Here is a 13,502-nt window from a genome sequence, read left to right on the forward strand (position 1 = left end):
TGTTGGACAGAAATTCCATTTCTTTTCTTCCCCTCACCCCCATTTCCTTGTACTATGCTACAGTAACGCAAAAACAAATATCTTCAAAGGATGCCTCTCAGCCCCACTTATTCAAATAGGTTCTGACCAATCAATCAACTAACTTTACCAGTTGATTAACGCCCTGCCTTAAATTGTTAAATCTTGCACCATTACTAAAAGTAATGCAATTCACGGGTTGCTGCAATTCGCAACAATAGCTGGACTGGGGAATTCAGCTTTTAAAATGTCTCCCTTCTGCTATCTACACATGCACACACAAGAGCCTTGTGCTGTTTTGTACTTGAACAAAGATAAGAATACATCTATGTAGCATAAACCACATTATGAATGTCATACCTTTCCGCTTTGAAATGCACAGACCTGATTCACAGAGAAAGCTATTAAACTATGGTTTACATTATGTACGAACCCAGCACCCCTCCTTAACCATGGTTTGCCTGACCACTCCACCTGACATACTCACAATACCACAAAGGCACAAGGCTAGAGGAACTGGAAAACGAACAGTCCATGGTTTCTTTGATTATCTGTGGGACAACTTGTGGTTTGTTCAACAAACCATGGCTTAGCCTTAAACAAACCACTGTTTAGTGTTACGTGTGAACCAAACCCTATACAGAATAGGAAATGTATAAGTCCACTTCTTCCATGTATTTTAAAAGAGAAAGCTGGTCTGGAAACACCTCTGCCCTTCATGATTTATGTCACGTGCAGGAATCTTATCCTAGGGTCTTCCTATCAAAATGTGATAATAATTTTAGATAATCATAGAGTGTTCTCCCCCCCCCCATCTCCATGTACATTGAACAAACTGTCTCATCTTTTCCCTGTCCTTCTGCCAATGTATTCAGTGCATCATATGTTGACTTATCCTCATGTTGTCCTCACAACAACCCTATGAGGTAGGTTAGTATGGACGAATGCATACGCTGAGAATTTCACAGGTGAGTGGGGATTTGTATCCAAATGCAGTCCTCTGTACACACCACACCACACTGGTGTCTGTTGGCTGGTATTATTACAGTATTCCAATATTACCAAAGGACAGTTGCCTGTGATTCGTGGCAGACATACAGTATGAACAAGGGATTTCCAGTTAGCTCTCTTAGCCATGATACTGCACCATCAACTGTGCCATCATTTAGATTCTAGAATATTTCCCCCAACCTGGTATTTCCAAATGTTTTCGACTACAGCTCCCAGCTGCCTGGGACTGGTGAGAGTTACAGTCCAACACATCTGGAAAGCACCAACCTAGCAAACCCTGACCTAGGAAGTTTAGAGTGACACCTGCCAAAAGCAAAACTTTTTTTGGGGGGGGGGTTGGCTTATTGACTGTTTGGATCCTTTCAGAGCGTTCAGAAGATGGCAATGACTTTCTCCCTTTGGCTGTAAAGTCAGCTTTAACACCATGTCTCCTTTTGTGATTTGCAACACCACTGTAGTCTGCCAGTTTAATCTTATTTGTTTTACTGCAAAGCTGTGCATTGCTGGCCTTCTTAGCAGCTTGAATTCATAGTGGGGTCAAATGATAAATAAAAAAGCAAGCTAAGGATCAGTGTTATTAAAAGAAGTAACACACAAAAACACACACACTGTTTGGGAGAAGTTTGCAAATAACATTACAACTGTTCACTAATAAAGACAAATATCTGGGTGAGTATGGACCCAGATTCTACCTCCTGAAGGCTCTATTCTGATCTTACAGGTGTTGTTTCTCATACCCACTCACTTTTACTGAAGAGCTGGGCAGAGTTTTTATCGACTCCAGGTCTGCTTTGATGAGATTTCAATTGGAGAATTAACTGATCACTCTGCTGTTGCTCCCACCACACCACTCAAACCACACCATTCCAGGAGGTTGATTACCTTAAGGAACAGCATAGATCACTATGCTTACTAATCATGCTTTCCTAGAACATAAAACGTTCCAGCCTATATAACACACAATGCCTTCTGCCCCTGACATGTGCTAGGAATTCATAGGTAGGAAACAGCAGATCCTTATCTCAGGCCTTCAGAGAAGCACCAGAGCATATTAAACAATGGCTTGATTTAATATTGAGCTTTCTAGTCAACAGAAGCAAGCATTCAAATTCCCCTCACCACCCCAGGGAAAAAACAAACAAACAACACTCAAATTTACTGATGAAAATGTTGAGCCTATCACTCTCTTTCCTCATTCGTTTTGTTGTTTGTGCAGCCTGACGTCAGACATGTTTACTCAAAAGGTCCCACTATTGTCCAATGGGCTTCATCCCGAGGCCGGTGTCACTATGACTGAAATAAATACAAAAGGTTCCATCCTGGGCTCTGTACACACCATAAATTTAAAACACATCCCGCACTCCAAGAATCCTGGAAACTGTAGTTTGTTAAGGGTAGACTATAATTCCCAGAATTCTGGAGGTAGGTGTATGCTTTAAATGTGCTTTAAACACATGGTGTGGACTTAGCCCTGTCACCAAATTTTATCCTCTTGATATTTGGTTTTCACTAGTGCATTACTGAATTTAAGGTGGGTTGTGACAGCAGCATTAACACCATACAAATGTGTGGTAGGAGAAATAAAAATAAATAAATTTAGGAAGTGGGTCTCCAAACGCATGTTTGGGCTAATGGGGGTCCCCCGGTCTGAAAAACATTTAAGACTATTGCATGAGATAGTAAGTGGCATCTGTTCCGACAATCATTTTGACAGTGTACAGGGTGTGCTGTACAAAATGCAATAGCTTTACTTACTTACTTACTTACTTACACACACACACACACACACACACACACACACAATTTCCCACTGGTCTTACAAGTCCTTTCCTCACTTCTCCAAAACCATTTCAGGTCTACAGCTATTTCTGCAATTTGGAGATGAGCAAGCCTTTGCATAAATAAACAAAATCAACAATCTGCTCAGGGAATAATATATTAAATATATCTGAGAGGAGCATTCAGGAAGAGCCAAGGAAACAATCACAGACTAGACTGGAAAGCTCTGCCTCCTTGCATGTTTTCTACTCCAAAATCCAAATGTCTTTGCCTCAGTAACTGTGGCGCATTTAGCTCTGGTGGTGGTGAGTACATTCAGAGAGAGGCCAGCCAAAAATGCCTTGAGGGGGGTAAAGAAACAGAGAGACCCAAGCCTTAAAAGCCACCACCATCACCACAAAGCCCTTATCTCCCACACAGCAGCAGAGATAAGGGTAAATCAATAGCTCTCAGGGTCTGTTCTCTTCTGGAGTGCCCCCAAATCTGAAAACTGGCATTCCCATTAGGAGTGCCTAAACTGGCATTGATATGGCACAGTTGGAAACCTGGGCAGAGGGAAGAGAAAGGGGGGAAAAGATTTTATACACTTTCTCTCACACCCCTATTCTCTCCCCCACTACAAGTCCACACGTTAGTGTTATTTTATATACATCTAGCAGCATTAGAGAATGTATTGGGCCACAGGTCAAGGCTCCCTGAACAAAGTACATATGTTCAGGGGGCGGGGAAGTTGGGGTCCCCCAGGGCCAGGCTGCCCATGAGGCAAGGTGAGACAACTGCCTCAGGTGATAGGATCCACCAGGGCAGCAGATCCCAATGCCAATCTTTCATTCTCCCCCACCCACAACCTTTGCTCCTGGTGTCAATCTTCCTTGACCCTTTTCTTCCTTGGGCGCCATTGTGAAGTTTGCCTCAGGTGCCAAAAAGTATTGAGCTGTCCTAGGGTCCCCCTGTATCCCTCAACAAAAGCAGAGCTTCAGTCAAATCCCAGATCTGAAGAACGGCGGTAAGCCGATGGGCTTACATCTAAGAGCAAAGATGGGGAATGTGAAGAGAAGCTAAAGTCTTAGGGATGGTCTCAGTAGCCTGGATTCTACTACACCCAAACACAAACAAACACAAATTGGCTATGCCAAAGCACCCCCGTCCCGTTCTGAATGTCGATTCCCATTTTCAAGCTTTCCATGCCCACCCCCTTCAAAAATTAAAAACAACAAAACCATGAAACCATCCCCGAATGAGACAAGTTTCCTTACCTTTCTTGATCACAGACTGGTCCAAGAGATTCATGCCAGTTTCATCCACAGCCTGAAAGAACAACGGGCAAAGATTATTTACGTGGCCTCAGCATGCAGAGTTGTTGCGCAAGGATTACTGCAAGTATCCACATGAAGCGTTTTTAACATTCGAGACACTAGATGGGAATGTAAAGTTTAAGCTGTGTGGGGCTCGGTGGGTGGGATAGGGGGAGATTAAGAAGCCAACCCACATCTCCATCAAATATAGGGGTTTCCTAGAGAAATTAAACATGGGTTTAAAAAAAAAATCTGTAAGAGGAAACAAAACTATCTCCTTACAACATCTCTCTCAAACAGGAGTTTTAAAGAGGCATTGGAATCGTTAAAGAACTTTTTCATATTTTGAGAAACTTTATTCCATAATTCAGAGGGAGGGAGAGAGAAGGAAAGAAAAAAAAAAACAAAACCCTGGCAGGCCCTTCCCCTTTTATTACTCAAAAGCAAGCAAAACAAACAAACACACACCAAGAAGGCCATGTTTCTAGAGGGAAAGAAACCTCAAGAGAATCCAGGACTGCTCTTTCAAGATACATGGCATAATTCAGCTAAAGGCAAACACTTCTAAACCCCATTGAGCCCCCATTAAGCCCCTATTGGGAGAGATTTATGCAACTGTTTAGCTCCCGTGGAAACATCTGGGACCCAAGCCTGCGATTCAAGCTTTGGAGCAAGCCCTTATTTGAATAAACTTGAATTCAGGAGTAACTATGAGCATTTGAATTGTATTTGTTTATTTATTTTTTTGCTGGAACCAGGAGCCAAATTACTGTTGTGTTCAGGAGGAAAACAAAAACCCGATTAGGGGCTCCCTCCCCGCATCTTACTTCTAGCTAACTATTACTGAGAGTTCCCTTCCTTGCACTTTCTGAGTATGTTTCAAAACTCAGAAAGTGATTGCTTTGAGACATCAGTACGGCAATTATGGCTTTTGTTTGTTTGGTTTTTAAACCTAAAAGGTTTTTTGTTTGGGTTTACTAAGAAGCCACCCCACAATGTCATTTTCCTATTTTTGGTTCTGGACAAGTTGTTCAAACTGGTTCCTAGCAGAGAAAGTCCTCGACTAAGCCAGCAACTCCACCCCCGCCTGTAGATATGTACCCAAAATGGCCCGGGTCCTCGACTGTCATCTCTCCTTGCAAATAGTTTTGAGAGACTCAGTCGGTAGCCAACAAAAAGATGGCAAAATGCCCCGGGGAGGAAAGATTGTTGAAAGTAAGAATGACAAAAACGACCAAATGATCGGGGAAAGTCCATCATTATTTTTAAGCGTTTCACTTATTTTAAAAAAGTATAAATAAATCAGGGAGCTACGGGTTGTGTACCGCTTTAGAGCCATTGAAATGAATGGGCATGACTAACTTCGCTCCATTGATTTAAATGCGTCTACTCTAGGTATAAGTTAGTCGGAGACAACCAAATTTACCGGCAGCAGCAGCAAAAGACCTCAGGTCCACACACACGAATACGCAGGAATAGCGCGATCCTGCACAGGATTACTCAGAAGCAGGTGCCACCGAGTTCAATAAGATTCCTTCCTTAGTAACTTCTCAGCCTTAAACGTATTTTAAAAATGCAGGGGGCAGATTCTTATTGTTGGGGGTGAGCCATTCGGAATTAAGCGTTTTAAAATCCAGTTGAATTCAACGGGAGAGAGTGAAAAACAAAAGCAAGTTTTTACTTAAACCTCCTATGGAAATCCACGGGATGCAAAACAGCTCCGGCTAGAGATCGAGCCCTTTGTTAGGTCTGAAGGAGCAGCAATGCAAAGTAAGGAAAAACCCTGAGCCTGCAATCCTAACCCCACTTACCTACGAGTAAACCCCACTGAATTCAGCATGACTTCGGAGCAGACATGGTTAGGATCGCAGCCAAAGTCCCTTACTTGGGAGCACACATGGCCAGGCTGGTTGGGGATGGGCAAATATGGGTGGAAAGGACTAAAATAATTCAAGGCACTTCTTGAAGCAGGGATCGTGCGTGATCCAAAACGGGATTCCCCTTTTCTACGCTTCCCTCAGGTCTAATGTGTCCCGTCCAGCCTAATCCGAAACGGTATTTTTTGTTTTGTTTTGTTTTGTTTTGTGTTGTTTTTGCAGCGGTGTGTTCTGCTTGAAACCGGATCAAGACCTTTTGTTTGTTAGCCGTTTCAACGATTCTGGGCCGTTTTAGATCCGAAGGTAGGACGGGCGGAAAGAAAGAAAGAAAATCAGATAAAGCGAGCGAAGGATTCGCGATGGCCAACAAGAGGCTTCTGGGTTTGACTCTAGAAGAGCGAAACCATTTTTCCCAGGGAAGGAGGAGGGTCGAATATTCTGAAAAACTGCCCAGTCGCGCAAAGCTAACAAATCCTGACCATTATCTCATTGGAAGTAAGTCCCACCGATTTCAGTAGAACTTACTCCCCGGTAGAGCTTCAGCATTGGGGAGGCATTTTTTTCCCCTCTGTGTCCCCCCCCCCCCGCCCCCGTGTTTAGTTTTCATCTTCGTCAACTACAGTTACTAGCGCCGTTTTCTTACTGGAAAGTGTTGGAAATATACGTCCCATCACTTCATTTTAAAATAAATGAAACGCATCTGATCAGGTTGTGGGTAAAGACAGGACTGAAGCTTGCATCTTTTAAAAACAGTAACGATTTGGGGTATTTAGTAAAATGGCTTTCAAAGAAAGGAATTGTGAAAGACGCGCAGCCTCTCTTGAAGCAGGCAGTGATTTGGGGAGGAAAAAATGGGCAATGTATTACGATTATTATTTTTAGAGGGGGTGGAGAGAAGAAGGGGATCACCTAGGAGGCAAGTAAAGTTTAAAGCTGACATCAAACCCTCGTTTGATATATTCGCCACCGTTTTACAATTCCCGGCGGTTGGAGAGGGTCGTCTCGGGAAAGTCTCAGCAGAAGAGAGGCGTTTGTTTCTTTTCACTCGAAATAGGTTTCATCGAAATTCGACGTCGATAGGCGCGGGGACGGGACGGCGGGCCTGAACAGTACGAAGAGTGGGAGGCTCCGCTGCTTGTACCCCATCCCTTTCTTCTGCCTTTCTCTCAGGGGGCTTCCCAAATCAGTGACAGGCCAACCACCGACGGAAACAGACACACACGCTAGATTCCCATGGGGCACACACGCTAGATTCCCATTGAACTCGGTGGGACTTTTTTCTGCGTCAACCGACAGGCTCCGAGCAGCCCGCAATATTTGCTGGAGAAGGGGCTTGAAAGCCCCCCCCCCAGGTGGTTGCCACTTTCTCTTTTACTGCGCGCCCCTAGACGAGAGCGCCCGCCACCAGGACCCGAATTTTCCTTCCCTTCCCGGATATTCCCCCTTTGAGGGGGGGCCAGCCGCGTGCCTACCTGGATGTCCTCAATGCTGTGGTGGCCCAGGGCGTGCAGTCCCAGCGGCCCGTCGCTCAGGGCGTGCGCCCCGTCGGCCAGGCCGTGGAGCAAGCGCGGCACGCCGGGGTAGTCCCTGCGCGGGTCCAGGCCGAGCGCGCGGTGCGTCTGCGAGAGGAGGCCGGCGGCCGCTTCCTCTTGGCGCGCCCGCTGGGAGTGCCAGCTGCTCTGCTGGTGCTGGTGGATGGGGTTGATGGCGGTGTAGGGGTCGCCCAGGTGCGGGTAGCCGGTCTCCTGGCTCTGTGAGTAGGGCAGCGGCGGCTGCGGGTAAGGCGGCGGGAAGTAAGGCGGCTGGAAGTCCGAGGCCGGCGTGTGGCACAGAGGGGGAGCCGACGAGTACGCCGCCGCCTGGTTGAGCGACGACAGCTGGGAGAGGCGGCCTCCGGTGGAGCTCCCGTTCAGCCCATCCGAGCGGTCCTAGACACGCGAGCAGAGGAAGGAAGAAGGGAAGAAAGAAAGAAAAAATGGTCACTGGAGAGAGCCAGGCTGCCGGGGACTCTGTTCCTCCTGCCCTCCCTCTTTGCCGGGAGCGCACGGCTCCTCCGGGGACGCAGCGTCGCCAGGGAAGAAGGGCGCGTTACCGGGCCTAAGATCGCAGTTCCCCGAGGGCCCCCTGCCTCAGAAACACCTGAGCCGCAGGCAAGGCGCATCTCCGGCCAGCCGAGCCCTCCTCCTCGCCTTCTCTCCGCAACCCCAGGGCAAGCCGAGCAGCCTCTGCGCCAAAACGACAAAAAGCGCACCGCTTTGGGCATTCGACGGCGATGGGGGGGGGGGGGGAACCACCACTTAACAATCTCCTCTTTGCAGCTGGCCTGACTTTTCCGCTTAGAAACAAACTTAACTTTTTAAACTGTGAGGGGGAAAGCACCCAAGACACAGCAAAAGCACGAGAGTTTGTTGAGGGTGCCCGACTGGGGAGATCGACCTTGCTTTGTTTACTGTAATCTCCCCCCCCCCCAATAGCAACTGAACCCCTTTCCTCCCGCATCTCGTTTTGCTTTCAGCAAGGAGAAAAATACTGAAATCCGAACGGGGAGGGGGAAGAGAACCAACAATGCGCAGCCGTTGCATAAACAATACTAATTTTTAAAAAGCCTTCTCTCCATAGACAGCGGGTCTTTTATTTGCTAGCTGCAAACTACCAGAAGCAGCACGTCGGAAAGGTCTCCTCGGCTTCTCCTCCTCTCTCCCCCTGCTTTTGTAATCGACTCCGCCGCCTCGGTGTGTCCCCCTCCTCCCAATCCTCCAAAGGAAAGAATTAAACCATCAACTGGGGACGCTGCGGAGCCCTGACATCTGGCCAACATTAAAGGGTGAAATCTCTCTTAATTTGGAGGTATAGGGTTCCTTCAATTAACTTTCTCTTCGAATGAGCTTGATAGAGAAAGCGGAAAGCGTATTTTCTTCTCTTTTCCCTCCTTCCCACCGTCCCCCGTCCGGCTCCCCCCCCCCCCGCAAATGCGCGCACACACACAAAGTCCAACTCACCATGGCGGAATATGTGTGAACCAACATCTGGACAGCAGCCAAAAAAGCAACAACGAAAATCTTCTAGGAAAATGCCCCCAAACGGGGGGGGGGGGTGTTTGTTGTTGGAGGTGGATGAGAATAACAACGACGAAAGCAGCCCCCAACCCTGGCGAAAGAATCCGTCAAAATCAAGTGGTGATCTGCGCTGCCATGGATGGCCTTCGCCGCCGGTAGCCCAGCGAGCGGCGCGGTGGGATGGTGGCTGCTTCTTTCCCCGCGAGCCTTTCCCTTTAACAGCCTATGCTCCCGAGTTCTTGCTCCCTCTGAGCCCAATGCAACTCCATGGACTCCAGTTATAGAGGCGGGAGCGCGCCCAGAGCGCCGGGAGCGCGCGTTAAAGAGACAGAGCGCACGGCCGTCGCCTTGGGTGTTTCGAGGATAGATTCGGCTTCCGCAGCGACTTCAAAACGGCGTCTGAACGCGCGGGGTCGCGGAGGAAGAGAGACCCAGCGCATGGCAGCCCAAATGTGGTGACTAGGAAATAAGTAGCAGGGAGCTTGCGGAGGAATAAGCCCCTCTGAACAGAGTGTAGATTTATCTCCGAGGAATCATTTCAGGATCGGGCTGCGATCCTACCCGCACATAGATCCATACTGAATATAGTGGGATTTAATTCAGAGTGTAACAGACATAGGATCGAGGGGCAGGGCTGTATTCCTAGGCATAATTACTCACTAAATCTCACTAAACAGACTTTGATTCAGGACGCATCTTCCGGGCGAGTAGTTTTAGGGTTGCAGCGTATCCCTTAGCAGTAAAGCTAAGTTAATTATCACTTAAGGCAGCAATCCTATGCACAGTCTTCCTTGAGAGCATGTCCCATGGAGCTCAGTGGTGCTTGCTTCCGAGTAGACTTGTATAGGCTTGCCCTGCTAGTAGATCTCTGGGGCACAACTGTTTGCCAGAAATTCAAACTCTGCTTTGATTGTTGTTCTTAACTTTTATTCCCACCTCCGGGGGGGGGGGAGATTTATATTTAATAAAAGGTGAAACTTCAATACCGGTCTGTTCTCGCTACACATCCCTTCCAACCTCACTTCATGCAACCTAAAACATCTGGATGTGTAAAAGTGCCGCTTTCACAAATGGCCAATGTTTCATCCTCGAGGAGAAGGGGCATTTTATATTATTATTGACTTTTTAATGACAATACTGCGGGTTGTATCCTATCCAGAGTGGTCCCATTGAAATCAATGAGCATCACTAAGTTAGGTCCATTAATTTCGGTGGCTGTCCTCTGAGTATATTTGGTTGGCTACAACTTCAAATCCTCTTCTGCGTTTGTAAGGGGGGGGTAGATTTGGTTTTGGCGATTTCTCCTTAAACTTCAAAAGAGCGACTTAAATTTGTGAAAGAGCGGGGTGGATGGGAGAGAAGGACCCGAGCCCCACTAGTGCCTGCTGTGTCCCGGGTGGACCTGGGGAACGCGCAGGACAGAAGAGCGACGTCCCCAAGACTCTCTTTCCTGGCTGTTGGTGGACGGGTGGGGAGAGCGGCGGCTTTATCCGCGCCGCTCTTAGCTTTAATTTTATTAGGCCCAACAAGGTGATAATTCTGCCCCCACCTCCCCGCTCCCTTCCTGCTGCTTCTTCCGTATCAAAGACAGCAAGGAAAGCGAAGGCCCCGCAGCGATGGAAAAACATCGATCCGCCCAGCTAGCTCGCAGAGACTCTCAAGCGAAGCGCGACTTCCGCGGCTGCTGAAATGGACAAGGGCTTTGCTGCGCTTGGAAAAGCGCTCCAGTTTAGGACGCGTAGTAGGAGGGGGGGGGGAGTTGGGGCTTTTATTTATTTATTTATTTAAGGAAGGTTGGCTCCTTCTTAAAAAACGAAGGGCGATGGATAAACGGCATCCCGAGGAGAGAGAAGGGAGCTAGCCTCCACTTTTGATTCATCCTGAAGTTGCTGCTCTTGGGTGGGTGGGTGTGTTTTAATCAGGCCATATTCCCTTTCACAGTAGTCCCCCCGCAGTCAAAAGTTTGAAAAATTAACTCTCGTCGCCGTTTTAATCGCATTGCACGTGGGAGCCAAGGCCACAGTTTTTCACGTGGCGCGTTTTCAGTCCTGGGATTCAGTCCCGCAGACTCAAGCGCGCTATCCGCTGAGTTCAGTGTGATTATTAAGCAAGGGCTGGCGCTGCTGGGGGTATTTAGCATCGGAGCCTTGCAGCAAGTTTCCTCGGAAGTAAATCCCACGGGGTCAGCCCCCGGGGAAACGACCCATACACACGCAACTCAAGGCCCCACTTTGGATATTGAGACGCGCCTGCTATAGGATTGTGATGGGTTTAATCCTAAGGGCGCGCCTCGTCCCCCCGTCCTCTCACTTTCGGAAATGAATTTTAACATAGTTTTTTTATTCAGGTGGGTGCGAAGGAAAGGGGTGAGGGGGAGGATTGGGGTGGGGGGTGGGGGTTGTGGTTTGAAGTGCAGCAATTCGCCCAAAGGCAGATCAGTTATCTAGGTCCTAGCAAGGACTGAGTTAAGGGAACGTCTTTAGGGCTCAGGTCAAATGTGTGCAGGCCTTGTAGTCTCATCGACTTCCAGGGGGCAGTTAAGGGGGGGGGGGGACTGAAGTCTTTGCACATTAATACAAAAAGCGACTGTGACACTTTAAGCGCTGTAGGGTTTGCCTCTGGAATCTGTGCCCGCAGGACGGCACCCTTACAGTGCAACGTCTTCACTCAGAAGGAAGTCCCATTGAATTCAGTGGCACTTGCTCCCCAGTGAGTGTGCGCTGGATTGCAGCCTTAAGAATTCTCTTCATTGAGTCCGGATCTTGTCCCTGTGTTTGTCATATATACAAAGGCAGGTTGTTTTGAAAAGCTGCCCATCCAGAGAGTTAAGAAACGGTGCTTACATTTCTGACCGCAAGAACAAAATCGATGCTAGAATAACATTGGAAGCGCAGTTCCCTGGACGACCTTCGCCAGCCGGGCGCCCTCCAGATGTTGGCTGGGGCTGATGGGCATGGGCGTAGCCAAGGGGGAAAGAGGGGCAGCTACCCCCTCCCCAAATCAAGTAAATCAATAAAAAAATACTTAACTAACTGAGGTTCTGCTCCCCTTAATATGAAGCCTGCCCCACCACACATAAACCCTGCTGGTGTGAATTGTAGTCCAAAATACCTGGAGGCCGCCACGCTGGCGAAGGTCGTCCTTAGTTCCCGAGGCCAAATCTGGGGGAAGGCCACGATTATTATTTCTTAAGGACCAAAAGAAAACAGGAAGGAGTCCCAGTAGATCCCCGCCTTCTGTTGCAGGTGGCATGATTGGCCAGCTCATTTTTCAATCTTGCAAATACCTGGGAAAGGCCAACTAGCAAACAGAGCATTTCCCCGCGCGCTGGTTAAGAGTGTCTGCCTGAAATATCACAAGTACCAAAGAGGTATCGCAGCATGCAGAAATTATCTCCGCACAGAGCAGCTGGGGCCCGAATCCCAGAACCCTTGGGGACATCCCACCCGCTGTAGAATCTATGACGCTTCAGCTAGATACAAACGTGTTTTTGTACGCACACACCCGCACGAGGGACGCTCACGATTAACGTTTTAGGACTGCGCAATCTGTGTACCGGTGCGTTCAAGAAGTGTCATGAACAGTCTGTGTGCCTTATAGCTAAGTGTGCAAATGTACAATTTCACACAAGCGACTGCACACGGGTAGAGACAGCTTGTACCTGTGTTCTGTGTAACGTGCGAACACGCTGCGTATGGAACTGAACGCATGCGTAATTCGCTGGTTAACAGCCGGCCTAATACAGCGTGGCCAAGAGGCGAGCGCCCCAGCTCACACTCGCTCTTGAGTAAAACACCACCGAAGATAGAGGAGCTTACCAATGAGTAAAGGTGAATGGGATCCCTCTTCACATGTACTTCAAAGAGATACAAACGTGTCTCCTCTGTCCGGAAAAACTATGTATGTCTATGTAGGAATGAGCGTGTTATAGGCATTATAGAGGGGCGCGAGGGGGAGAGAGCCAACATTAAGCTATATTCAGCAGGAAACTGAAATATACGAGCAAATATCCAACCCGGCGACCTGGCCCTTCAGAGGCCCCCCTCGCTACGATCTGTCTCCTTTTCCGTGCAACAAGATCCCGTTCTGATGTGCGCAAAATTTGTTTACCTACACATCTATAAGCTGATAGATGTGTCCATCCACCTCGCCCTCCGTTTAGTCTCCCCATCAACACACGCCCTGCTGCCTGGCCGCCCAGGCACCCATAGGTGCCTCCAAGAGGCGCAGAAAGTTAGTCTCCTTCGGCACCAAGTCTTTACATACCTCAACACACGCATTGAAAAGTACGAGCACCCGTGAAAGGCGAACGAGCCTTTCTCCACAAAAGCCACCTTCGCAGGATGAGACCAAAGACCCACTGAGTGGAAAAGCAAGGACGTTACAAGAGCGGCTCGTTCCTGGCACACGCGCACCATACATGTGAAGCACCTCCCTGTCCCCTCACAAAGAATCATGGGAACTAT

At 48.2% G+C, this 13,502-nt stretch overlaps 1 protein-coding gene across 5 annotated transcripts in view; it reads right to left on the reverse strand.

Annotated features, from left to right (window-relative positions):
• Nucleotides 1–13,502, reverse strand: part of TFAP2E (transcription factor AP-2 epsilon) — a 72,909-nt gene that overhangs the window by 54,165 nt on the left and 5,242 nt on the right. For 2 of the 5 annotated variants that reach the window (XM_083511847.1, XM_083511845.1), the window contains exons 1-3: nucleotides 8,980–9,308; nucleotides 7,453–7,908; nucleotides 4,065–4,116 (exon numbers count right to left, since the gene is read on the reverse strand). In XM_083511847.1, coding sequence (XP_083367973.1) covers nucleotides 4,065–4,116; nucleotides 7,453–7,908; nucleotides 8,980–9,006 — 535 coding nt within the window. In that variant the 5' untranslated portion in view covers nucleotides 9,007–9,308. Of the gene's footprint in view, nucleotides 1–4,064; nucleotides 4,117–7,452; nucleotides 7,909–8,979; nucleotides 9,309–13,302; nucleotides 13,474–13,502 lie in introns of those variants that run through there. The other 3 variants (XM_083511844.1, XM_083511846.1, XM_083511843.1) reach the window with 2 other exon arrangements.

The sequence above is a fragment of the Podarcis liolepis genome (assembly GCF_965112155.1).
Source record: "Podarcis liolepis genome assembly, chromosome: 7".
Lineage (NCBI taxonomy): Eukaryota > Metazoa > Chordata > Lepidosauria > Squamata > Lacertidae > Podarcis > Podarcis liolepis.